At 40.3% G+C, this 26,715-nt stretch overlaps 2 protein-coding genes across 6 annotated transcripts in view; both read right to left on the reverse strand.

The window, feature by feature from the left end:
* Nucleotides 1-11,946: 11,946 nt before the first annotated feature.
* rassf10b (Ras association domain family member 10b) lies at nucleotides 11,947-14,083 on the reverse strand. The gene has a single exon (XM_062393435.1). The coding sequence runs from the start codon at nucleotides 13,816-13,818 to the stop codon at nucleotides 12,529-12,531; it is 1,290 nt and encodes a 429-aa protein (XP_062249419.1). The 5' UTR covers nucleotides 13,819-14,083; the 3' UTR covers nucleotides 11,947-12,528.
* Nucleotides 14,084-17,056: 2,973 nt separating this feature from the next.
* tead1b (TEA domain family member 1b) overlaps nucleotides 17,057-26,715 on the reverse strand; it is a 43,613-nt gene continuing 33,954 nt past the window's right edge. For all 5 annotated transcript variants that reach the window (XM_062385127.1, XM_062385135.1, XM_062385145.1 and 2 more), the window contains 7 exons: nucleotides 26,603-26,649; nucleotides 26,451-26,512; nucleotides 25,194-25,318; nucleotides 23,848-24,021; nucleotides 22,058-22,198; nucleotides 21,796-21,948; nucleotides 17,057-20,218 (listed from right to left, as the gene is read on the reverse strand). In XM_062385127.1, the coding sequence (XP_062241111.1) occupies nucleotides 20,105-20,218; nucleotides 21,796-21,948; nucleotides 22,058-22,198; nucleotides 23,848-24,021; nucleotides 25,194-25,318; nucleotides 26,451-26,512; nucleotides 26,603-26,649 (816 nt within the window). In that variant the 3' untranslated portion in view covers nucleotides 17,057-20,104. The remainder of the gene's footprint in view (nucleotides 20,219-21,795; nucleotides 21,949-22,057; nucleotides 22,199-23,847; nucleotides 24,022-25,193; nucleotides 25,319-26,450; nucleotides 26,513-26,602; nucleotides 26,650-26,715) is intronic.

Consider the following 26,715-nt stretch of genomic DNA (forward strand, 5'->3'; position numbering starts at 1 on the left):
TATCTTTGTATATTTGATCCATGATAGAGTCACACAGGGTTGATCCCAGATGTGATGAATCTGAGAGCGTCTGGGGAAGAGCTCTGAAGTCTCTGAATATTTAAAGATCCAGATTGCAGATATCTGAAGGCAGTAAGATACAGGATGATTAATCTGCAGCCTCTGATTTGAGAGCTGCCACATCAGAGCTCAGCGTTTATCTTCATTGACTCAGTTCTGATTAGAACTGCTGTCAGGTCAGCCATGTGACCAGAGGAAAGGTGCTGAAACATGTCTTATCCTGTCGAAAATATCTCAACATCTACCTTGTGGATGCACAACATTTTGTTCAGATACATTTTGTTCCTGCTCAGGTTGCTGAGTGTCTTACTTTTCCTACGTGTCAACTGAAGTTTGACGTTTTAGCTAAAACAACAAATTTGCTATGACATTTATGGTCCAGAGGTGATGTATAGCGTTTTTGTTTAAATAAAAGCTAAATGTATAGCAATCAATGCTTAGCAGTAAGTAATGACAAGATACAATTAAGTATGTCATGGAATAGGTTAATACAATATGATTTTATATCAGGGGATAGAAAAAGACAGTTCTACTTACGTCACCGCTCTATTGGAAGAGACAGTGTTCTCAACCTCTTGTCCGAGGGTCCATAAAACTGTAGCAGCAGCTTCTTAATGTGATGAATGATCCATCTTTTAACTTTAACTCAGAGCAGCTGGTATTGATCCTCTCTCGTCTGCAGCCCTCACAGCAGACAGCGACGGAGGAGCACCAGGGCGAATAATGGATGAAGTGTCCACAGGTAAGATGAACTGCAGCCCTGTGTACAGCCACGGCTTCATTCTGCTGCAGCAGAGCTCCGTAATTCCACCAGAGGAGACCAGACGACCTTCACCCTCATCTGTGTAATAACGGAACGTGGACCCTTGACTTTGAATGAATACACTTTGAATGCCTGCAATAACAGTTCATCAGGTTTAGCTTTTTGTCATCTTCATGAAAATGATGTTCCCTGTGCAGCGTGAGGTGAATGAACCAAAATGCCAGTGGCCCTTAAAAAAGGTGCAGATCTCATTAGTTGTTTTTGTTGTTGAGGTCATGTTTTTATCTGCGTTTGTTTGTTACTAAAATGATAACGACAAAGAAAATGTCTCAGAATGATGAGGAATCCTTCTCTATTTTAAATTGACCCAAGGAAATGTTTCATAAATTATATTAAAAATAAAATAATAATGTCATAATTTGTTTCTAGCGTTGTTGTTGTAGTTCTGAAATCAAAAGTTATTTTCATATGACCTCATGAAAGATCACAATAATGTGCCATGAAAAGCCTCTTTTCACCAGATGGGGGCAGCAGAGTGCAACACACAAATTGATGATGCCACATTGGAACTCATGTACAGGACAAAAAAGGATCAAATAAAATGTTCCTGCAATGGATTTGGAAAAGCTTGCCCGAGACTAAGTGATACTGATGTACTTGAATGACATTAGGAAACAGATTACAGTCTGCATAGTACTTTTACTTTCAATACTTTAAGCACACTAAAAAAGCAAGTATTTACTTACTTCTACTCAAGTACATAAACAGGTATTTTAACTTTCACTTGAGTTCATCTTTGTCTATTTATTGTACTACTTAAGTAAAACGTTAAACGACATCCATTTTAATACCCCTCTAAACTTTGGTCATGTACAGTTTGCCTACACCACGGACTCTTTGCCTCGTCCTCTCATTTACACCCACAACATCTGGAGTGTGATCTGTCAGACTGGACCACATGTCACAGCTGAATTGAGCACGATTTTGTTATATATGCACTTCGCTGTTCAGGAAATAAAACAGTAAATCTTTAAATGGGTCAAGTAAATAAATAGAAGAGAGGATGAAATGTCATCTGGCTTTATTTTCAATTAGAAAACAAATGCTGCAGTAAGATGACGACCCTCATAGAACTGATACGTGGATCGAAGAGATGTTATAATAACCAGGGTCACCCAAGTTCATCCACACAGAGCACTGAGTTCCGACCAGTATATATTTCTTTGTTGGTTTCAATCAAACACTCTGGACGTCTATAGTTTGATTTTCTTTCTTTTTTTTATTCTTTCCACCCTCATTCTTTAACAGATGGGTGAGAACAGGCTCTGGTGTCTTCTAATTTGATATAATCCAGCCTGAGTTGATGTGAATGTGCAACATTAGACCTTATTAAACTGAATCCCACCATCTGCTCTTTCTGGGGAGTCAAGTGTCATTGCACCAAATACCGACATGAGTGAAATCGAATGTAACACGTGGGTCCTGTTTAATGCTGTAATTTCTGAACCCTGAAATAAAAGCATTTTCTGTGACTATCATTATTTAGTCATGTTGTCATTTTAATACTCACAGGCTGTAATTTACTCAGTTTTTTTTGTATCTTATAACAAATACTAATCAAATATTATCAGTAGTGTAGTTTGCTTTCATTAACAGCAAGTTTTACAGCGCATTAAAAAGAGATATACTTTGACTACAGTATGTTTGATTTCCTCAAAAGATCAAACCAAAGTGAAAACCTTGAGAGAGCCGAACATTAATAAATAAAGGAACAGAGTCTTGAATGTTTACTTGAGGCTTTGATCTGTTGTGTTTAAGGGGAAAGTGAAGATGTTCAATAATGAAACAGCATAAAACCTCAGGCCCTTTGTGGTTGAGACATATCTGCCCAGATCAAATATGAATGAACAACATAATTGATCGTTGTTCCATGTTTTCCATGATTTCTCGTATTATTATTTCAAAGGATCTTTAATATCTCTGCTTTGATTGTCTTAGTTTGTAATTTTTGTCTTTTGTTCTTTCTGTCTACTTTGTTCTTGTTTTTGTTCTCATTGTTGTTTTTTAACTCTTATGTTCCATATTATTATCCCTTGTACTGTGTTGTTTGTAAGTGTTTGTTAAAAACAAGATGATTATGTATTGAGGGGGTTTATCCAACAATAATATGTGTAACAGACATTCATAAAAGTACAAATAATACTTTAAGTCAAGAGCAATTTGTACATCATATTGTACTTTTAAAGATTTGTCATCACTGGAGGCATTGGTATTTGATTTGTCTCATGTCATCCAGTTGTCTGATGCCTTTTGATATTTGTAAATATCCCATAACTTGGACGATTGAGCATCTTCGTAAACAGAGTGACCATAAATATTTTTTTGTATGCAGCTCAATATAACTTTATTTTTCTAATTCAGTTTCCTGTCGGTCCACTGAAACCACAGAATTGCCATAGAAACAATTTGTATTGTTGAAAACAACAACAAAAATGACAAAAGCCGAGCAGCACAATGTGAAAGCAGAGACGAGGTAGCTTTGCAAAAGGTCAAATGTCAGAGTCAGACAAAAGAAACATGAGACTAAATGTGTTAATGGCCACATTTGAGTGTGTTGACTGAGCCATCCATATCAATCATCAAATACAAGGCTGATTCTCTGCTACAGTGGAATATAACTATGTGTTAATGTGATTTCAGCTGCATGGCATCAGTGTGTCTGATGATTCCTGCCTCAGTCTTCACTTACTCAGATATCTATTAAGGGAGATTAGTTTGGACCCTTAATAGAAAAGGCCTGAAGCATCCAGAGCGGATTCAGATTTGTATTTGGAGCTGCAGATAAATATCAGTTCTCTGAACCAGTCAGATTTTTTTCAGCAACATCCACGAATAATTTTCTTTGAAATCAACAAGATTGTTGTAGAACCGCCTCCTGTCTCACAAAGATAAGACAGTGAACAAAATCTCCTACATCCCCCACTTGATGCAAATAGGCACCAAAACTTTATGACTTCCTTCTTGAACCATTCTGCATCCTTTCAAAAAATATTGTTTTAATCCAGCCAGTAGTTATTTCTGTGTAATCCTGCAAACACATGCTGATGAAAACATAACCATCCTAGGTGTACATTATTATGGGCTGTACTACCTAATTAAAGATACAACATATGGTTGCTCTGTACAGATTTTAGTATTTTGCAAGGTACAGTATAATATCTGGTTTAAACCTGCGTGCAGGATGTTAAATTAGTCTTTGATGGAAATTTTCCATCCAGCCCTGAAAAAGACCTGATTGTTATCGTGAACACTAATGTGACTGCTCCATCTGTCAGGAGGGAGTCACAAGGAAAAACCCGAAAAGAAAAAAAGGACTGGAGTAAATATAACACATCCTGCTGGGGCTGTGACATTTGGCTGTCATGGTGAAATTAGGTTCAAAGAGACTTTTTACGGCAACTTTGATCAGATGATGAGTAAAAATTGTTATGTCTGTCCACGTTCCCGCCTGTGAAAAGTGTGGCTGTTGAATTCAAGACACTGAATCACAAGGTTCATCTGTTTAAAGAAATCCCAGTCAAAACAGAATCTCAGAAGTTAACGTGCTCACACACGGCTAAATGCATGTATTCTGCTCACTGTCCCTTTTTTATCACCTCACTCACCACATTTGTTCTCTGCATAATTAACTGTTATGACCAAGGTCAAAACCTCGGTAGAGGAACCTTATCAGAGTGCTTTCCCCCATTTTCTGAATGAATCCCTTTCGCTCTATGAGATACTCTTAAACCTGACAGTCAAATATGTTCTCAACAATAACAGGTTTTCTATTTGAATGTGATCTGTTGTGTTCCACCAAATCTTTTGTCTGCAAACTATTTGATTCCTTCACATGACTGACTCGACAGTGGAACTTGGTCATAGACGTTATTCAGCTGGACACAGCCGGACCCCGGAGGAGTAAATGTGACCAGCCGCTGCACTTCTTCTCTGAATGTCTCTTCTATCAAGAAATATTTCAATCAATTTGAATGACACCCAGACAACATTCATTCCTCATTCGTAAACAAGACTCTTCTTTCAGAGTTCGGCTTCTTCACAATGTTTCGGTTCCCACAGATCACTGATTTCCAAGGCAACGCGTAGAAGAGGGCCCACCGCTTTATGGCGTTAGGCAGGTTAGCACTCGAGGGTCGAGTGCTCGTCCGGCCTGCATATATTGATCTGGCAGAATTCCTTCTTTCTTTTTTTTCGCACACTGAGAAGACATTTTGTCAGTATGAGGAACATTCTTTGTCCTTGGAGCAGCAATCTTGGAGAAAGCTTCACTTTAACTTTTGTTGTGACGCAAAGTGATCCCACAAGGACACAGATATCTTTTATTTTTCTAGGGTTAGGGTTAGAAGAATGAATGGTCTTAGGAAAAGAAGAGCACTAAGGCATCAGCTGCCATTCTGGTTTTTTTCCTGCACTCTGGCTGTGGAGTGATGTTTCACCAGAGTCCTCGCTTCAATGTCTGGATTTGTGATGTTTGATGATGGATCTGGGATCAGTGTCGTCTATGGAGTTATTTACTGAGTGACCTTAAAGGGAAGTTCTGTAGCTGCTGTTGCTCTTCAGATTCTGTTGGGTTTGATTTGCTTATCAACAGATTTAAATTCTCCTGAAAGTTGTTGGAGTAAAGCAGGAGAGACATTTCACCCTGAAGTCGAATGGACCACGAGGCTCCATTTGGGTACTGCACACACTGAAACTCACTGTGTTAACTTTTCTGGATCTGTATTTTCCAATTTGTAGTAAATAATCAACTTTTTCTACAAAATGACATAATTGGTACCAACATAGGTCAGCAAACATTCAGACTGAAAAAAGCCCTGTGTGAAAACAATGCAATGGCAGTCTGTCTGAGACTTGAAAGCCTTTGTATTCTTGTGAATACGGATGTGCTTAAATGTCAAATAGTGTAATTGAGATTATTTGATATAAATAAACCCTGTTGTCAGGTTTCTCTACTCACTGTGTTCAGCAGATGCAACATAATCAGCAACATCCGTGTTGTTTTGATCGTGTTTCAGTCTCATGTGTGTGTGTGTGTGTGTGTGAGTGTGTGCGTGTGTGTGCGTGTGTGTGTATAACCCACAATGATACTGCAACACAATCCATGCGCATTGTATGTGAGACCTAACTTTCCCACAAGATGATAAGGCGGTGGGTGGGTTACAATATTTGTTGTGGAAAAGGGACTTTATGCTTTTTGCCTTGAGCGAGTTCCATTGACTTTTGTGGAGAAGACAATTTAGTACATTTCAGAAACACCCAGATGTCTTCATGAGTTTTTCTGTAACTGATACACCAAGCACACCCATGAAGTCCTCTGTTGTGCACGATAGGATAATGTCTGTGTGTTGTTGGAGGAGACAACTGAGCTGTGAAGTACTTGAAGCTTTCCTTTCTTTTTGCACAGGTGTGGCCTTTTGACACAGACCACCTGAAGCTGCTGCGTATGGTGTTTTCCACTATATCCTGAAACACTTCAAACTGGACTGTGCCACCAGGTGAAGCCAGGCAAAGAAACACGGGAAGCCAGCGGGAGATTTTAACAAAAGAAAAAGTAACGCGAGCTGCTGCGGCAAAGTTATTACCCAGTCACATAAACCTGTATTCTCACAGATTACCAGCAGAGGGCGACTCCCGTGGTTGCTCAAACAAGTCGGTCTCTAGTTGTTTTCATACCTGAAAGTCTGGAACATGGTCCAGACTAAGATTCATGTCTTAATTGAGTTTTAAATTTGATCCAGTTAGTTTGGGTCGTCACGCTGTTTTTTCGGGAGTGCATCAAAGACTTTCTGTATAATATACGGATGTCTGGGTGGGCAGAGACCCTATCATGTATTTAAATAGAAACCCAACTGTTCCCACAATTAGCAAATACTTCTAAAACGTCTCTTTGCCCGAAAGGGGGGCGGTGGGCTTCCAAGGGTTGAAAGAAGAGAAATGGTGGAAAGAGGAGAAAAAGGAGGCGAGGGAGCCAGGAGAAGAAAGAGGATAGAGAAGAACAAAAGAAGGGACGTTTGTGCCACTCTCAGAGTGGCATTACACAAATATTAGCAGCATTAGCTAAATATTGTACTATACTGATGGTCAGTTGTGATTTGGGGATTTGTACAACATTAAAACTGTTGATCGATGGATTCTAAGACCTCCTGCTTCAACACTCTCATCTTGTGTCAGGACTGAACTCTTTAGCTCTCTTACCTGCACCAAGGATGTTGTGGTTTAGTCTTGCTTTGTTTGTCTGTGTGTTAGCATGCAGGATTACTCAAAAACTACTGGACGGATTACCATGAAACTGGGTGGAAAGATTTGTTATGCTTCAAGAAAGAACCCACTAAATGTGGTGCTGATCAGGACTGAACCAGACATTTTTTGGATTTCCTTTTACGTTGCTGGATGGTCGATGTTCAAAATGTTGCTGTTAAATGAACTGGTTCCGAGCAGCCGGAAACCGGCCTGTAGCCTATCAGAGGGTAATGAGCCTGTTGGTGACAGATCTGGGCTACGTCGACTTCTACAGGAGGCGACAGACCTTGAGTGGCTCACAGAGAGGTTGTACAGTATCCCACAGATGAGGTCCCGGGGTCAGCACCCAGCCTTACAGGATTAACACACCTGCCACCAGCACAATGAGGTCTAATGAGCGCACACTGGCCGCCCCAGTCTGTTAACAGCAGGCAAAGTGCTTTCTGAGTGGCTCACACCTCGGCGCTGGTATTGAAGTCCTGGCGCTCGAGTCAATACCTTCATTAGTGACTTCAAGGCAGATCACTCTCGGAGGCCGAACAAAGGCGGCCAGGAGCACAGAGCGACACATTCCAGGGATAAGAGAGCTCGGGCAGGTTTGCCATTGAAATAAGTTTTTTTCCCCTCCTAAGTTTGAAAAAATTTGCTTTGACAACAGAAAAAAAAAATCACATTTCAGTGTAATTAATTTCACATGGCGACTTCTCCTCCAGCCAGCAATTTGATGTGGTGTTGACATGTTCTACTGTAGAAGAGGCCAAACGCAACAGAGACAGTTATTAGAGCTGAAGGTTCACATGGAAATGGCAGATTGCTCCAGTAGCTGAAGTGATTAATCAACTAATCAGTCTATACAAAGTTAATCAGAAAGCATTTTGAGAATTTGATAATCATTGCATCCATTTTGTGTGTTAGGGTCGAACTTTACAACCCAACACATGTTGTTTGTTCTTCATTAGGACAGTGACGCAGGTTTTTCCACCTATTTTACTATCGTCTTGTGACTTGACTCAACGTGAATCATGGCACAGTGGATGCTTTTTAATTTGTTTGAATATTCCTGCAGGTACAGGTCTCCAAATTGGAGAAAATAATTCCTGTAAAAATGTATTTGTATTTGATAGAGAGTGTTAAGAAGAAAAATAAGGGACTGTCCAACATTGCATATAAGTGATTTTATGTCAGCCTGTCAGCCAAAAATCAACGCTGTATGTCGATGGAGGAGAGGGTGACGTGTTTGAGTCCAGATCCTAATGTCACAACTGGTTTTCCATCATAATTTCTTGTTTCAGTAGCTTTGACCGTTAAACTGATGTTAGATTTTATTCAATGCAGCATTAAAATGGTCTTTAAGTTTTAAATTAAACTTGGTGAACTCTATAGGAATCATAACCATCAGTATTTCCAACACACCACCAGCTGACATGTGAAAGTCTCCTCTGTAGTGGATATTCTCCAGATGTCATTTCCTCCTTCAGACACCATGGAATGCATGGAAACTTTCAGCTTGTTCTGGTGTTAACTGAAGGAACGTCATGATGTAGTGGCCGTGTAGAGACGTCTGCTCCCTCCACAGGAAACTCTCATCTCTGTCCGTGAGGAGTTAGAGTCAGAGTCCTGTTGCGCAAAGTGTGCTGCCTCTCCCGGCCCCTGCCTCCCCACCGGTCACCCCCATGACCCCCTCGGAAGAGAGAGTCAGATGCTTCAGTAACTTTAACCCCTGATAACTTGACCCATGAACCCTGTCATGACCCCCGGACAAAGACTGTGACGTTTTCTTTATCAGAGCCTGACATGTTTTTGTTAGTGTGCACAGGGATGTGAGTTATACATGCTTCAGTACAAGCCAGAAGGTTGTAATCAAAGACAGAAGCTTTGATGAACTTTTGTGATAACAGAGAGAAAGGAGCCATCAGACCGACTGTGGGAAGATCTGAGACGAAATATTCAGATGTATTAGTGACATTCCTGAAAACCTTTTGTGTTTTAACTCAGGCCACTGCAGTGAAAAGCTTCAAGAGAAGGACCCTTAAGATTCCTGAAAATCTTCTCAACAGCTCCAGAGTCCTGGGAACACTCAGCATATTTAGAACCCCAAATTCAGCGATTGAGGAAAAAGGCTCCACACAGACTGCGCCGCTGAAACAAAAGGCAAAGAATGGGACTGTCCCGTTTTCCTCTGAGAATACTGCATATTGTATTACGCCGCCGCTTGTCACATGCCAGATAAAGTTTTTATTCCCATCAGGTCAAGTTAATTTATGTTTCTGAGATGAAAAGGGAGCCACATGAGAGTGGAGCACAGAGGAGAACACCGCTGTGTGCGTCGAGCGGGAGGAAGGCTGCCATTCACACAGCATGTAATACAGTACTTCCCCTTGTTTGACAATAATGCCCTAAATCCACAGGACACAGACACTAAAGGTGGCTTGTACGTGTGTGTGTGTGTGTGTGTGTGTGTGTGTTTGCTATTTTACTTCTATTGTTGTGAGGATCAATTTGAGTCTTAGACCGAGACAGCGTGGACACTGATGTGCCAGTTAAGTGCTCGATATTCCCACAGGATTAGTCTGGGGTAAAGTCATATTTACATTGTAACAGGTGGTTAAAAGTTCAATTTAGGTGAAATGGATCTTTTGGCAGAACTTGAATACAAAATAATCCTAGTGATGTTTTCACTAGTGTCTTTCATCCAAATTGTATGAATTGTTGTTTTCTTTAACCTAGAATGGGTCCTTCATATTTAAATACTTTATATCTACATCAGGAGCAGGTCCTCTCTACGGAGGCAGCCATGTTTTTTACAGTAGCCCAGACTGGACAAACTCAACACCTTTTGAGTTTTTAAGAGGGCCACCACAGGTTATCTTGTGTGCTAGCTTAGACTTTTTCAGGTCATTGTGTATTATCGTTACTGTAGAAAGCCTGTTTCTTAATAAATTCATTTTCATATAATTATTAAACTTGATTAACTGAATCTCTAGAAAATTGAGGTGCTTAGAGACTAAAATGTCATTTTAACGATTCCTTGTGTTCACTGGGGAAACAATATAAACTAATGATCCCCAGATCTTCACACACAGTTATGTAACATCTTCTCTTCCTCTCAGTCACTGTATATGCTGAGAAAACCTTCTGCTCATCCTTTATTCTCTCTGTGGTTTTGAATAATCTATTCACCTATTAAGTAGCTATACAACTCTGATGACGGCACCAATGTATATGTTACTGTTGTCGTGCGTACCACTCTGTATTCGCTTGCAAAGAAGCACATGGGCGGGTTTATCACGGGAGGAAACCTTATACTATTTCAGTGTTGTCAATTCTCTGGTGATGACGCTTGAACCCTCAACACGACATTTAAGGATTGAGAATCAGCAACAACACTATTTCTTTAGCTTTGAATGATAGATATCAGAAGAATTCATCTACTGCACTTCACTGTATAAACACAGTACAAGTGTTTATGTGAAAGGACTCGGATGATGTTTCAAGGCTACAGATCAAACCCAGAAGTGTGTTTGTGTGTGTGCTCTTGTACAGCTTTCTTTGTGAGGACCAGTTTGAGTCTACACAACCTATGGAGTGAGGACATTTTGGGAAAGTGAGGACCTCAAGTGAAGTCCTCACTTTGTGTTTGGTTTTGTTGCATTTTAAAAGAAGAGTCGGTCTGACACATGTCATGATACAACACTAAAATCAAATTGAACTTTGTTAACCAAACTGCAAAGAACACATTAGAGACACTTGTATATAAGGCAACTAGAGAGCAGGGAGGGGTGAGGCGCTCAATATAAGTTGGCGGCCCATGTGTCACTGAATGAATATAACTGACAAGAGACATAATGAATCTTGTGACACTGACAGAGGATCTGTGGTATCATCTGATGTCTGATCCTTTAACTTTATCCTTAGAGGGAGTGGGCCGTGATATCATTTCAAAGCTTTACATGAGAACTGTTTAATATTTGTATATTTTCACTTAGGGACGGTTGTATTCTATATCTTTTTGAAATAGAATTCTTAATCTCTCAGAAAGTATCAACACTAGGATGTGGTGACCCGTCAGATCACCAGAACTTTAAATAATCAGGAGATTACAGGAGCTCAGTGGATGTCATAGGTAAGAGGTGAGGTGAGGAGGGACTGGAGTGAAAGTCTGCAGATTGTAAAAATATTCTGTCACCAAAATCTTCACACACACTTAAATACTAAGTTCACGTAAAACTAGTCTTGATGTACTTTGTCCCTGACTCTGTTGATTTGAAGGTTTTCACTCCGCCTATAAAGCCTCAAGTGATCTGTTTCTTTCTGGATGTGAATGTTGCAGTGTGTTTTTTCTTTAAACTTAAAATGTGAAGGTTGTGTGCAGGCTGCCTTAAAACCTGTTAATACTTTGATCTGTGTAAAACACCCCAACGAGGTCCAGTGATGTTGTTTAGGTTCTGGAGCCGCAGAGACGAAGCCGCTGTTCTGTGTGAAATGTCACTTTTTATCCTCTGAGAGAGAAACAAGGTCATGTCTGCTTCCTGACTCGTCCTGCTGAGCTCTGTGTCACTGTTTTGACTTCACATGTTATTGTGACTTTAGGATTCACAGTAGAGAGGTTGTATTTATCACACAGTGTCTGGGTCACAAGGAGAACTGAGACATTGACAATCTGCAGGATAAACAGCGTTTGACTGTATGTTGTGTCTGCCTGTCTCTGAGGTGAGAAATGATCAAGAGGTCTTGGCAGCTTCTTGAGTCTTGTGTCATCTCTGACGTTGCTGCAGGGGTTAAATATTATTGACAAGAGACTGGAGTGACACATGAACTTTCAAAACGGTTATTTTCTTTTATTTTGAAAAAAACAAAAGCTTTGAGGAACAATTGCTGTCATATAAAAAAAACTGTAGTTGTTCTTTAACTGGTTTAAGGGATATATGGGTGATTGTTTTGATGCTGTACAAATCAACGTGTTTATTGCTCTTAGAAAAACAAAAGTAGAACAATAAGAAGACAATCAAAGTGGACTTATATTCTACACATAATGTTACAAAATCTGAGATATTGACACCAAATTTGTCTGTTTATGTATAAATCCATATATCCTGAGAAATTGATGTCAAGGAAGGTGATTAAAGAAGCAATCCTGGATCCGCCTCTTTAAGCAGATCCACAGTGAAATGTCTTTTCATTGGCTCGTGCTTGAAGCCATCTCCCCTCCACCCAGTGTGAATCAGTTCTGTACTTTTTGCATAACCTGCTGATGAACAAACAAACAGACAAGAGCACAGTAAAACCAGATGGGTTCAGGTCCATGTCACTGTCCTGTGGAATGTAATGCTCCTTCACTTCAGAGTAACTAAGATCCCTGAGACTGAAGCAGTGATAAAAACAGCTGAACGACTCTGGGTCGAATCTCAAACCAGTGACTCCCACACAGTCTGGCAGTCTGAGTCCTGACTGTGCAGGGAACTTAATCCAGTGTCTGAGTCGTCGTCGTTCACGCTGTGAGCTTTGGATAGACCCCTGGCCTGCTCCACCCACTCACTCTTCCTCTCCAAAGTGCTCATCATCATCATCATTACCCCTGTCTTATCGCCAGTGGCTGTCCCTTCGTCCATGTCCAAAGTGTTCACTTTCTCCAGCAAATCCCTCATCTCCTTCTCCCTCGCATCACAAATCTCCTGGCTCAGCTCTAAATCGCTCCTAATAGCCTCTAAATCCGTGTTGAGGCGCAGACCGATGTACCAACTCGCATCCAGCTGCGTTATGATCCTCTCTCCTTCCAAAAGCAGCTCGTTTTCTACTGTAGTGGCTGTGTCCGTGCAGCAGGGGGCGGTCTGTGCGCTCCCGCCGGTCCGGTGCTCCTCTCTCCTCCTCTGCATCCAGCGGTGGTTCAGCTCCTCTTGGATCTGCGCCGTGATGATGTCCACGTGAGCCTCCTGCTCCCACAGCTCCTCTTGCAGCCTCACCACCTCCTCACACCGCACCACGTACTCCTCTAACTTTACCAGTGTCTCAGGTGGACACAGTTTGTCCTCCTCGCGGCTGGAGGATGCTTCCACCAGATACGTGTCCTGAACATAGTTGACCCCGTGTCTCTTGATTCTGTCGACGTGCACCTTCGCCTCGCACGTCTCTATCTCCGCGTCCAGCTCCGTGATCCTCTGCACCTGCTGCCGGACAGTGTGATCCTGAGACACCACGAGATGAACCAGAGTCTCCATCTTCTCCGCAGAGGACGCGTCTCGGTGCGCCGCCCTCGGCCTCTTCTTGTTCATCTTCTCCAACTTCCTGAAAGCTTTCCTGACGACCCGCCGCTGTTTCTCCGGGGAGATGCGCCCCACCGGAGAGCGCGCGGAGCCTCTGGTGACACACGGGCTCTGTTTGCTCCGCACCACCCGCGCCTCTGCGCTCCGGGCTCCGTGGTTCGCCAGGGACACTTCGCTCTTCACCAGCACGAACTTCACGTTCTTCTGCTCGTCTCCCCATGCGACCCACAGCCGTAGCATCTTCGTTTTGTTCGGTAGAATCCTCTCGAAGCCCCTCCACTTCTCCACGATACAGCAGGACTGTGCCGTGGAGAGGGAGTCCTGCTCCTCCACCAGCACCTTGACCACATCGGCGCAGGTTGTGCGCTTCGACAAGCCGAGGACGAGCTTCTCTTCTCGGCAGACCCACACTGATATCGTACTCTCCTCCATCATGGGTTTATGTTGAACTTGAAAATAAAGAAAGTAAAAAGTCACTCCGAGGACATGTTTGAATCCACATGTCTGGAGAAAAGCGCGGCGGTGTCCAAACCCACTTCCTCCATGTGCGTAATGCGCAGTGCTGCTGCGTCCTGGGCGCGTGTGAGTGGTCTGGAGGTTTGCAGATCCATGTGTCCTCCGGTGCACTTTGCTGGGACCTAGTCAAAGAAACACTTCTCCCTCATAAGTACTGCCTCTGGTCACATGACTCACCGCAGTGACAGAGGAGCTGATACTGTGTGGTGAAGACATGAGGGACTTTAGTAAACAATCAGTTTATCTGACGTCTTGTTGATGAACTGCGGGAGGCTCAGTTCCTTAATAAAAAATAAAAATTAAAAAAATGTTGTTTCAATAGTCCTGATCTGCATGATTACCACTTAATATCACTTCCCCAAATTATACTCAAATGAGTGATGAGTATTTTTATTAGCTGCATATGTATTCCTTGCATACTTGACACCAACAGTTGGTTCCTCCAGCTCCTGAAATAAATAATAATACATTTAGTATCTGGTTTTATGATCCAGAAGAGGGACCCTGTGTTTTATACATTTAACATAGTAACAAGTTGGGTTTTGTTCCACTTAATTTAAGTCAATGTGACAACTGGAGTATTTGTTCAGTCCATAACCTGAGATTATTTTTGAACTAAATCTTTTCTTATAGTGGAAATGATTTCACCACCTCAGTTTTAAGAGGTTTGTGGTGAATCTGAGTCGGGTAAAGACTCCAGCATGTCTAAATCAGTGATGCAGCACTAAATGATATTAACATTGAAATGAAATAAAGATATAGTACATCACAATCAGAAATCTGAGCAGAGAAGTGTTCAGTCCTTTTTTATGAGTGAGAAAGCTCATACTCTGGATTGTGTAAGTTATTTAAAGGTTTGTAATAATAATAGTTATGATAATAATGATAAAATGTTTTATTTTCACAGCGTCCAGACACCCAGAACACCTCACAATATATCACAGATAAACGTACATCTACATCAGTAATAAAGTAAAACCAAGTGTTAAAATCCAACTAGGAGACACAAACACAGATCATTACAACATTAGTTAAAAAGTAAAACCAAGGTACAAAATCTGGTGAAGAGGCATAGACAGCCTGAATTACATCATATGTAAAAACATCAGTGACTGAAAGAAAAATCAATGGTTCAATTCAGGTCACATCTTATTATGCATGGCTGAGAATTAAATTAATGTTGTACAATGATGCTGTGAGTAAAACGTCAGTGATGTGTGGAGAAAGGTGTTGTCTTCTTTTGTCCTGGTTGGCGACGCTCCCGTAAATGAAAAGATTTGACCTCATTAGCTTTTAGTTCCTCGTCTTGTTTCTTCTCATTGTCTGTTGCCTGATTCACATTCAGATTTCAGCCATTATGCGTAATGGACTTTTGAGTCTTCGTTACAAAGCAAGAGAGAAAAGTGCTGCCCTCTTCTGTTATTAAAGGTAAAGGAATAGTTCACCCAGAAATTAAAATTCACTCATTATCTACTCACCACTATGCCGATGGAGGAGTGGGGGAAGTGATTGAGTCCACAAAACACATAGCATGATTCAAGTTTTGTGTCAAATTCCGAATGGCAGGACTTATACCATAGGATGACACCATAGGATTAATATGGAGGTATTTTCTTTTTCTTTTACGTTTGATTAATCGGTTGGATTGGATTTGGCTGCAACACTATTTACCCCTGAAACCCGAAAAAGTGTTTTAGGACTCAAACATTTCACCCACTCCTCCATCGGCATAGTGGTGAGGAGATAATGAGTGAATTTTCATTTTAGGGTGAACTATCCATTTAAAGTATGTACAGTTATGTTGAGTGGTCAGTTCTCCCGATCAGGGGCCTCCACCTCCACCTCCACCTATCTGACTGTTTCGTTTGCAGAGGTAGAAACTGAGTGAGTGAGCAATAGGTCAGAATTATAATGGTGATCAAATTAAACATTAGTTTATGTAGTGTAAACTGCTGCCTCCTGCTGTTCATATCTAGTAAAAGCAACATACTTAAACAAAGCAGAGCCATAGTAATAAAAATACAGGCAAGCTATTAAGACGTTCAACATATAAAACCATCATAAATCACGACACATTTATTAAACGCCTGCCCAGTACCTAACCCTGATAATTCACTTGAATAAACTGTAATGTTATGAAGAACATTTGAAGTGATTTTTAACCTGGTGTCAGGGCAGCTTTCAGTTAGATCACATTGTCTAGCACTTTCAGCTGATATGTGCTCAAGAAAAAAACAGCCTTGAACCAAAGAGCTGTTGTACCCCTCACATCTGTGAAGATGCAATGTGCATTAAGTGTCCACATGGTGGCGCAATGCACTACAAAAGACTGAAACATCTTTTCACCGTAAAGGGGGAATCTATGCATTACTACACAAACATGACTGAAAGTTAATATTTGTGTGGCACATGGTCAACAACATTAAATCATTTACACTTAATGTTATAGATTTTAGATAATTTCTGACCTAAATAATCTGTTCCACAGTTTGCTCCTGTAAACAGGGTCAGTGTTTCAGTGCAGGAACTTAATTGATTATTTCTGAAATTGTCTTTTTTACAACGATGTCACTAATAAAGTACAACATTTGTAATTTTATTAGGTAGTGATCTATCACTGAGATATCAGGCTACATCAAACAACTCAAATTGTCTCCAGCAAGGTCTTTTACTTTTTTGAATCTAAACTATTATTGCTTTCATTATACAATAATGTAAATGCAGCACCAGATGTTTGATCTCAGATTCTTAATGTGGCAACACTTTCTTTTCAATTGAGCAATATTTGAATTCTCAGATATTTAATGGTTAACATTTTCTTGCTTTTGTACAAATACACTTTGACTACAGTTATATACATACAGACATATAGAGTACATACTGGTATCTCGTGTATATACTTTTACTTTGACAGTGTCTCCCTTTGGTGATTTTGATCCGTGTTTCATGGTCTACATGAAAAAGTATTAAATAAGGACATGGACAGAAGAAACTGAAGTGACTGGCTCCACCTGCTGTTCATCTGAGGTGTTTGCAGTTTAAGAGCTAAACATATGCTGCCTCCGTCCAGCATGAATCAACCAAAACAGTGCGTTGGAAAATGCTTCTTTACAATAATTATGTTTAAAGTTTTTTTCTGAAGTGACAACAAAGGGGCGACAGGTTTCAAATTTATTTAACTTCAGTATTTGCATACATAGAAAGTATCTAGAAAGCTACAAAATAACTATATTATCAAGAAGGCATCATAATGTTACGGAGCAAAGACACGACCATATGCAGAACACAGAAACATAGCAGAGCTTCTTTTCTCTCCTTCTGCTCCAACACTTTACTGTCATGGATATGAGAAGATATCACACATCTGTACCAAGAAAAAGCTGAGATATTGTTTTGTACAAAGCCTCTTTTTACAAAGAATAAAAGTCTGCACACAAAACCCAAATGTGTGCATGACGACTATATGTGAGCCGTGTGAAGAGTCACTTCAAAGTCACCGACGGAGAATGGTCATGAAACAGAAAGGTACCAGTACCTACAGAATTACAAAACACAGGAGCTAAACTGCTGATTTGTTTGTAGCATGATTCCTCAACTTAGCAGATTTTTTTATTTTGACATGTTTTGTGTCCATTTCCTCTTGAGATGGTCCACCTGACATTCACGCCACTGGAGGCCTCAGCCCTGCTGTTTCTTCTACGTGTTGGGACGACATGTGGAAATGTACCAGCAGTGCAGCAGTAACATCATTAACCATCTTATTGGGCTTGCAATATACAGACAATGTCATCACAAAACCAAGTACAACTGTATACAAGTACAATAAGAACATCTCACTAAGCAATAATCAATAAATGTGAACAGATACACAGGGTAAACATAAGAAAAGGCCTGTTTAACACTCCAGTGTCCACAGGACTGTGGCAGAAATACTGACTGATTGATTTTATCTGCATCCACCAGAGACATCGTCTGCATTCATCTAGAGCTCGATTAAAAACACATCAGATGATGAAGTTGTAAGAAACAGTGAGAGTCGGAGTATTTATGGTCCTTAACGGCGACACACATTTTAACCTTGACGGCCTCGTCCACAGCGTCAGTAAAACAAACAGCGTCTTAAACAGAATTTGGAATAAAAATCCAGATTTTGCCGCATTGAAACATATCCAAATTATTGTCTGGAAATTGTTCTACAGACTTACTGATAATAATTAATTATAATTATATATATGATAATAAAAGCTTGTGGGTCCCTGCATCGTCGACATCCCAGCTGTGTCTGTGTCATCAAAGGTAACATTAAGAAGGTCGGATGTTTTTCTGTGGTTTTCACATTGTGATCGCGGGAAAGAGGAAACTTTAAAGTTTCCAAAACACATTTTATTTCCTTATAAAATAAACAAAACACTTGAACCTGCAAGTGTGCACGAAGCAGAGGGCTGCAGTGAACTAGAGCGGAGATCCTGCGTGCAGTCAGCGGCTGTCTTTATCAGCAGGTGTCTCAGTCTTTGACCTCAAGCAAAGAAAAAAGGTTTCCTTCAAATACATCATCATGAGTGAAATTAATTGAAAATAAACTGTATAGATCCTTTACTTTACCAGCATCCAGCTCTCCCCTGCTGACATTACAATCAAAAGGCAATGTGGTGATCGGTCGCACTTGTGTCTCCCTTTTTGGTCTTGCAACATTTTAATTTTTGAAGTTTGTGTTTCGACTTTTTGAAGCTGTAAATTTCAAACCGAAGGCACTTCCTTGCTACCATGCAGGACAGGACAGAAGATTGACTGTATCTCTGTTTTTTTTGGTCTGTTACAACAGGAAAGGCAGTCGGTCTGTGTTTAAAGTACACTCTCAGAAAAAGACTGAGATTTTAGGACACATATTACAGAGTTTAGAGAAAAATAGAACCTGTATCACAACAGATTTGGACCTTAAATTTCCGCAAACGGACTCACGATTGAAAAGTATTCTGCCTCTGGAAAGACCAACAATAAACAAAGACACTGGATTTTTTTTTCGGAGTGTACTGGTGAGTCTATTTTCCTGTCTCATCCACAAAATAGATTTTTTCGACTTGAAACAAAGCAAGGGGTGATGTCAGGATATAATCTAAGGCACTGTACACTTACACTTTGGCTGTTTGTAATATGAATTGTCTTCCACGATGCAAACTTATAAAGTGTTCTTCCCACGTATAGAGATCACAGTATTTGTGGCATGTTTTGGAGTTCACACACAGCTAGAAGATGTTTAAGGCTCGGGATCAGTGTAGGCCACAGAAACATGTGGATATGAAGGAGTCATTACGCAGCGATCCCAGAGGGGGGGGGGGAGATTCTGAACAACGTCTGCTGTCTACAAGTGACTTACACTGTTAGGATTATAGAAACCACAGATCTAAAACAGTAAGATATATCCGGAAGGCGACTTTAGGGAGGGGAACAAAGTGCTTTTGGACTAGTTGAGTCTGTTTGGAGGAATTTTTGCAGAGGAACTTCTCAGTTGTGGCAGAGGAAGGACTCGTTTGCAGCAGGGAGATGAATGACAGGTGGAAAAGATTGACTTCCTTTATGTAGTAGACTCAGGCAAAACATTTGTATTGTAGTTTTTCTTTACAGTGCATTCATTCTGCTCGTAGTGTTTGACTTGGAGTGCTTCAGTGGGGATAAATATACGTCTGTTCTTTCAGAGACTGTGAATGTAGTGTGTTACTTTTGTTTCTTTGGAAAATCTATTGGCTGTGGGTGCATGTCTGTATATCTACAGTATATATGCTCACAAATCATAAACTACAGAAGTACGAAACACACGCAAACATATTACACAGACCACATGAGGCTGCTGGTAGAAAAGGCCAGCATCCGGGTTTTTTCCGTTTTTTTTCTTAGTCTACGAGACGAAGCAGAAGACGACGCACAGATTTCCATTTACCAAATGAATCAAGTAAATTCATTAAGAACGGCCACATTTATGCCCAACAGAGACCAACTCAACATAGTTTAAACATCCCGTATTTAAACATAAACAACTGTACCGCAATTCACAGCTGCAGTCAAATAACAAACACTTATATTCAAACAAAATTCATAGCGACCGACTTCACCCGATACCATGACCAGAAAGCGTTGTAGGTGTGACTTTCAGGTAGAGGCACTGCCACTTGTTTTTGAGGTTGGTAAGTCTGTGAAAAGAAGGGCCTTCTCATTCCTTCACCAGTCTGTAGATGTGATGCTGGGCGCCGTGCTCGCTGTTTGAAACCTCAAACACACACGCCATACAGAGCAGCGTCTCCTGGGTGTCCCTGTTCGTCACCACCTGCAACAGAAAGGGCCGTCAGGAGAGTGGATTCAGTGTGGACTGAAGTCAGGGCGAGAAAGAGGACTTGACTTGTTTCAAAACCATCACCACATCTATAAAATCAAAAGGACCAGAGGTCAGATGTACTTCAGGCTAAGTGTGTAGAATTTAGTGACATCTAGTGGTGAAGTTACATATTGCAGCGGAATATCCCTCACCTCAGCCTGTGGCAGCCTTCAGTTGTCATAAAAACTCAAAAGGTGTTTAGTTTGTCCAGTCTGGGCTACTGTTAAAAAACATGGCTGCCTCCATAGAGAAAACGTACTACTGATGTAAATATAAAGTATTTAAATATAAAAGGCCTGTTCAAGGGTAAAGAAACAATTTAGATGAAACACAATAGTAAAAACATCACTAGGATTATTTTTATATTCAATCTCTGCCACTAGATCCCTTTAACCCTAATCTTACACACTGAACCTTTGATGGCCAAAAAAGTTTAACTAAAGCGAATTTTGCTTTCTTCTCGTAAGAGTTCAGCCTCAGTTCCACTGCAGTTTACATATTGATAATTTTGCCTTTGAGATCTGTCAGTGACAAAGAGGCACAATTTATCAAGTGTCACATCAGTGGGCTTCCTCTGAATTACATGCAATTACATCTTCTAGCTTTGAACTTATATTGTATTTTTATAAAATCAATAGAAAGAAAAGGATTCAGAGGAATCTGATGTGAATATCAAAACACCCTTTTGTTTTTATGTTTGTCTACCAGAGCTTGCAGGGCTGATATAGGTTGTTGCTTTGAGTCTCTCTCTCCAATAAAGGTTTAAACAACATGAAGTTCATTGATTAATGAAACAAAGTGTAATGCTGAGTCCTCAGTCTGAGTGGTTGGCTCTCTGCCTGTATAGTTCCTGGTAGTAAAGGATTAATTTATCCATGGAGACAATGATAACAGAAAATTGCAGACTGAGGGAGTAAATTAATGAAATGCATTTTTGCTAATTCCTTCGAACATCATTTCTCACCTTTTATTAAAAGTCACTTAGAGCATTAGGGGTTGATCAAAGTGTAAACCTAAAATTGAACAAAGGCTTTTTTGCTTCCTCTTGCCGCTTTCGTTCCTTAGACGCCCTTGACTTTCTCTGAGTCAGTCAAAAGAATTTGTTAATTTACACTAATTTAGGAGGAATCTCGTGTTGGTCTTGTTCACAATCATCCTCGCCTTGTAAACTTTTAAGAAATGGGGCCCGGTTGACATCCTGAGTGCACCCCCTTCCACATGGGGATCTAGGTCTTTCTTTTTTCTTTGTCAATAGTGGTGAATGACATTTTAAGACCCCATGTGATGGCTAATAACAAGGGGTTCCTCCTGCCACCTCCCTTTCCCCCTGCAGATAATGAGGCTCCACACACTGCGTTTCATCCTCTGTGGAATGAGAGGAATGTGAGACCAGTGAGAGGGACTCATCTCTTTCTTTTTTTTTAAAAGCTAGCCGGAGCCACCAACACGCCCTGACAGCGGCGGGGAGAAGAAGAAGAATGAGGGTCCTGCAGAGGGACCTCACCCACTCAGGTCAGTGGAGTGATTACCAGTAAGATGGTGAAGTTCTCCAGCACACTGTTCATCATGTATTTCTCTGGTAGATGTTTTAGCTTATGGATGAAGTTGATCATGTATTCACACATGGGAGACCGGCTTATCCTGTAGACGAAGCGCCCGTTCTCAAACCGTGCGTACTCAGTCTGCGGAACAAGAGATACAAATACACCCGCTCAGAAACATGTACATGTAGTAGTGCACAATCACAGACTTTTAATCATCGCTCGGATTAAAATAATGTAAAGTCCGTACCTCAACTTTCTCGACGACCTGCTTGCCAAAGGAGCAGACCTTCGTAGAACATGTGATGGTCATGTTCTCTGCGCTCTCGTACTGGCTTGAGACGCCATAGAAAGAGCCGGTGTCATCCTGAATGTTGCAGTTCAAGTCGGCCTGAGGAGCAGAAGGAAAAAAGGACATCAAGTGTCAGCTAAGATACATGTATAATGTCCACATTAGAGGTTAAAACACACACAAAAAACAGCAAACAGATAAATACAGTGTATAAAAGTATATATATATATATATATAACACACCAAAGGCAGACTGTAAACACCAAACATATAAACACATTCATGGTTCCCAGGGTTTCATCAAACAATTAATTGTTTCATATAAAACAAACCCTTGGAATGTAATGTTCCCACTTAAACCTTGAAGCTAAGATGTTTTTTAAAATCTGTGGACATAACAACAGGCATCCAAGCACTAACAAAAAACTTTCTTGCCATTCAGACATTATTTTGAATATCTACCAAACAGTGAAAAGAATCCCCAAGTCAAAAACATATCTGGCCCTTTAGAGGCTGTATGCTCCACTGAGGTCCACATTCTCTGTAAAGAGTTTAGCAGGTGAAGAAGATGCTCTGAGAGAAGCAAGTGAAACAAAACAGTGAAGCCACAGAACAGACAGGGAAACCAGCTGAAACTGAGCAGATGGAAGCTGCAGATTCAAGCGATAAGTGTCTGTGCATTTATCACTATGAAACAAATACACACTCACATACACACACCATCTTCTTTTCACATTGTCCTTCTCATAGAAATATTGATTATAGCACCTTTGAGTGAAGCTGACACTGGCCTTGTAAAGACTCACAACAAAGGCAGTGCAATTAGTTTAAAACACTTGTATCCACATACACAACTGTCTGGATTTGTTTTATACTAAGTGAAGAAACATGAAGACAGAGTACATAGTGCAGTATTGATCTGGGGACAGTACATATCTGCACTTTCAGAGGAAGTCAGACTTTGGATTTAACATAGTAACCGTAAAATGTATCAAACTCAGCATTAAGAACTTCTGATCAAAGCGCTGTCAGGATGGAAAATCAAATTAGAAGATCTCAGGCAGCATCTGAATCAGTATGTTAATGTGTCCATATTGGAAACAAGATTGTAAGCAGGATTAAATGAAGTTACATTAAAAGACTGATTTATAATGTTGAACCGGTCTGCTCCCAGAGGGCAGCCTTTCTATGCCCTGAACATCCTGTTCATTATGGACACAAAGAGAGGAGACGTCCTCCTACAACATTCTCCTCCTTCATTAAGCAAAGCAGTTATACGTTCATTATTGTGCAGATTCTGTCTTTCATTTGAAATTTAGATTGGTCGCTCACTTCAAAAGGAATTTGAAGGGACTTGGTCCAAGTGCATGCGGTCTGTACTTTGTTGGCTGCCGCTAGTTAGCATTTTGCATCAAGGAGGAAATACATGCAATGTTTAAACAGCCATTAGGAGTGCAACTAGGTCACTCCATTGTTTGGAGATATAACACTGAATTAGTGAGTGCTTTGATCAAAAGCTCTCCTGCTATGCAAGTCCAAATATAGCAGGGTGCATTCTGCAAACATTAAGAGAGCAGTCATGACTGTGTAGAGTGATAACACCCAGTAACTGAAGGTGAACCCTCAACAGGATTCTGCCGTCAAACATCCCACAATGTGCAAAACATTAATAATGATATCAAGGAATGAATCTGCAATGCTGACATTTTGTATATTGCTTAGGCAAATCCATGACAGATAACACTCACCCAGAATTTTATAAGAAAGAAGGAGTTCTGTGGACCTTTCGCGTACAGCTCCTTCAGTCCGCCTTTCTTTTCAGGGAATTTATCATAAATCTGACGGATGTCCACCGACTCCAGCAGGGCGTCGCTGTAGGAGTGATTTGTCTGGGCGATATGTACAAATAGGTGCTTGTTGTACTGAAAAGGGAAACAAATAGATAACATAAGAAACAATTACTAAAAAATATGTATTTCAAGTTGTATCATTGTCATTTAGAAAAGTTAAATAAATAAAAAAACATATCACATAAAAGTGACATTAAATTAATCAATAACATTATTGTACATACACAAATTGAATATACAAAGACAAGTATAATAAGAGAATTAAAGCAATTTACTATCACCTATAGCCAGAGTTATATTTGTAGCAATATACTCTGATGATGTGAAAAAACCCTTAGAATAAAATTAGGCAAAATGATTCTGCTCACAAACAAAAAAAATCCCCTGATGTTAATCAAGGCAGGGATGCTGGATATTAAAGTTTTTTTTATTATTATGATAAGCAAGAAGATCAATCATGAGTTTTAAATTAGGTAAAATAATTCAGGCGGATGGTGGAAGAGTACAATTCAGTCTTCACTCACATGAAAAGCAACATTTCTGTATCAAAGCAACAATCACCTAAATTGACAGTATGAAATAACATTGAGGCTGGATCTATTGCTTTTAACATTTTTAACCGAGAATATTTGAATTATGCTTTTACAAAGTGAATAAAAACAGCTCTGTTCAGCCTAAAACCCATGATGCATTGCCACCAGCAGAAAGAGAAGGGAATAACATTTGATTTCCAGAGGTTTGTTGCCTTCACTGGGAGCATATGAAACTGTCATGTGGCAACTGTACTTCAGTCTAAAAGCTCACAGTGCAGCCGCTGTAGCGTGTGGCCTTTAGGGCACGGCTGCATGTAAGATTAATGGCCGTTGTCATGACATATCGATACCAGAAGAGAGCGAGTGCACAGGAAAATGTAGACAAACATTAAGGCAAGTATGAAATGTGAGCTGCTGATATGTGAACTCATAGTGAGTCTGTGGTTTATCCCGCTGAGCCGAAGTCTGCAGTTTAAATATAGTTTTGGCATTTAAGGATCTGATTAATATACAGTATTCCTGCAGGTTTTCCTGCGTGGCGACTCTGCACGCCAGACGTTACCCTCCTCAGATTGTTTTGGCCTCGTCTCGGCTGACCCGTTTGCCTGGGAAATTGTCCCAGTGTATTCACAGAGGAACTGCCTGGACTATAAGAGGTGTGAATCAACACCACAAGACAGATTTCATGCTGTGGTTTGATGCTGTACTCACTGAGTCTGGGTCTCTCTGCTGCTCTAGGAAAGCGGAGAACTCCACCTGTCGGAGTTTAGATGTGCCGATGGAGCGGCCCTGCCATGCTGGTGCGGTGTGAGCTGGAGCTGCCGTGGGTTCGTAACCTGAAGTAAAACCAGAGTAAAGTTCATCCTCTCACAGGGTTCTTTTATAGCAGGAATTGAGTCATTTTAGAATAAATAAATCCTTTGTCCTATTAGATTAGATTAGTACAGTTTAATTAGGAACATCTGCTGGGAGTCAGGTTCAGGTGCATCAAAATAAGTGGTTTGGTTTCACTAATAGCAACGCAACACTTTTTTCCGCAATTTGATATTTACTATTTTTTTAAATGTTAGTTCTATTGTTTGTGCCAAGTTCAATGCAGAAAGTATCAAAACATCGATTATCCCAAAAGTTTAAACCCAACAACCTTGTCATGTTTGTGATAATATTAAATCATAGCACGAAGTCTCCAGCATCTCCAGGAGTTCTGTATTCACAGGCAACAGATGTTTTTGTCTCTACCAAGGAGGTTATGTTTTCACCCTGGTCCGTTGGTGGGTTGCTTTGTATGTTTGTTAAGATTACACAATAACATTCCTGGATTTCCTCCAAACATGGTGAGGGGAAGGAACATGGGCCAAGGAATCCATTAAATGATGGAGTGGGATCACAAAGGAAGGTTGAATGATCAGGCCATTCTACCATTTATGTTGATTTCCCAGAGAATAAACATGAATATTAATAATAAGAAAATCAGGCCTCAAATCAGTGAAGATCCAAATAAAAATCTGGTTCTATTGAATTTAAGTGGTTTCATAATGGGAAGATTGGGCCTTGGGTGAGGTATGCAATTTAATAAGCAAGTTTCAAATGGCAAAAAAAAGAATTAGAAAAAATGTTGCATAAGCGGAAATTTTGTTGATTTCTTTCTTGTGATAATGATTGTGCAACATACACTGCTGAAAACCTTACACGTAAAAATAAACCTTAAAAAGTTATAGAAAGTAATGAAAAAATTATATGGAGTTGCTGTATCTGATTTGATTTTGAGTCTCAAACCAGATCCTGAAATCCGGATAGTTTCACAGGGAAAAGACAAAGCGACAAGAAAGAGAGTTTGATCTTCAGCTGGCTTATGATGAAAGTTATCAAAGAAGAACAAAATCAAGGGGTACAAAAAAGCAAAAAAAAAGAGATATTCATTTTGGATAATTTTTTCCTTGAACGTTTTTAAATGAAATAAATTCTTACTTGAAATGGCTGTTGTTACTGCTGGCTGCGTGGAGTATGTTTGCTGGGTGAAAGGCTTAATACTGGAGCAGAGAAAGAGAAACAAGATGTAAAAAAAAAACGGATTTTAAGCTCCAGTTTTCTACTCCGAGGTGAAGACGTGTGATACTTACTCTTGTGACGATCCCGGCTGGCCAGTCGATATCATACCCTGCCATAACTAGAGAATAAGATGTATAAATAGATAACAAAGTATAAAGTACAAACAACATCCAATTGTGAGCAG

Source organism: Platichthys flesus, chromosome 1, assembly GCF_949316205.1.
Source record: "Platichthys flesus chromosome 1, fPlaFle2.1, whole genome shotgun sequence".
Taxonomy (NCBI): domain Eukaryota; kingdom Metazoa; phylum Chordata; class Actinopteri; order Pleuronectiformes; family Pleuronectidae; genus Platichthys; species Platichthys flesus.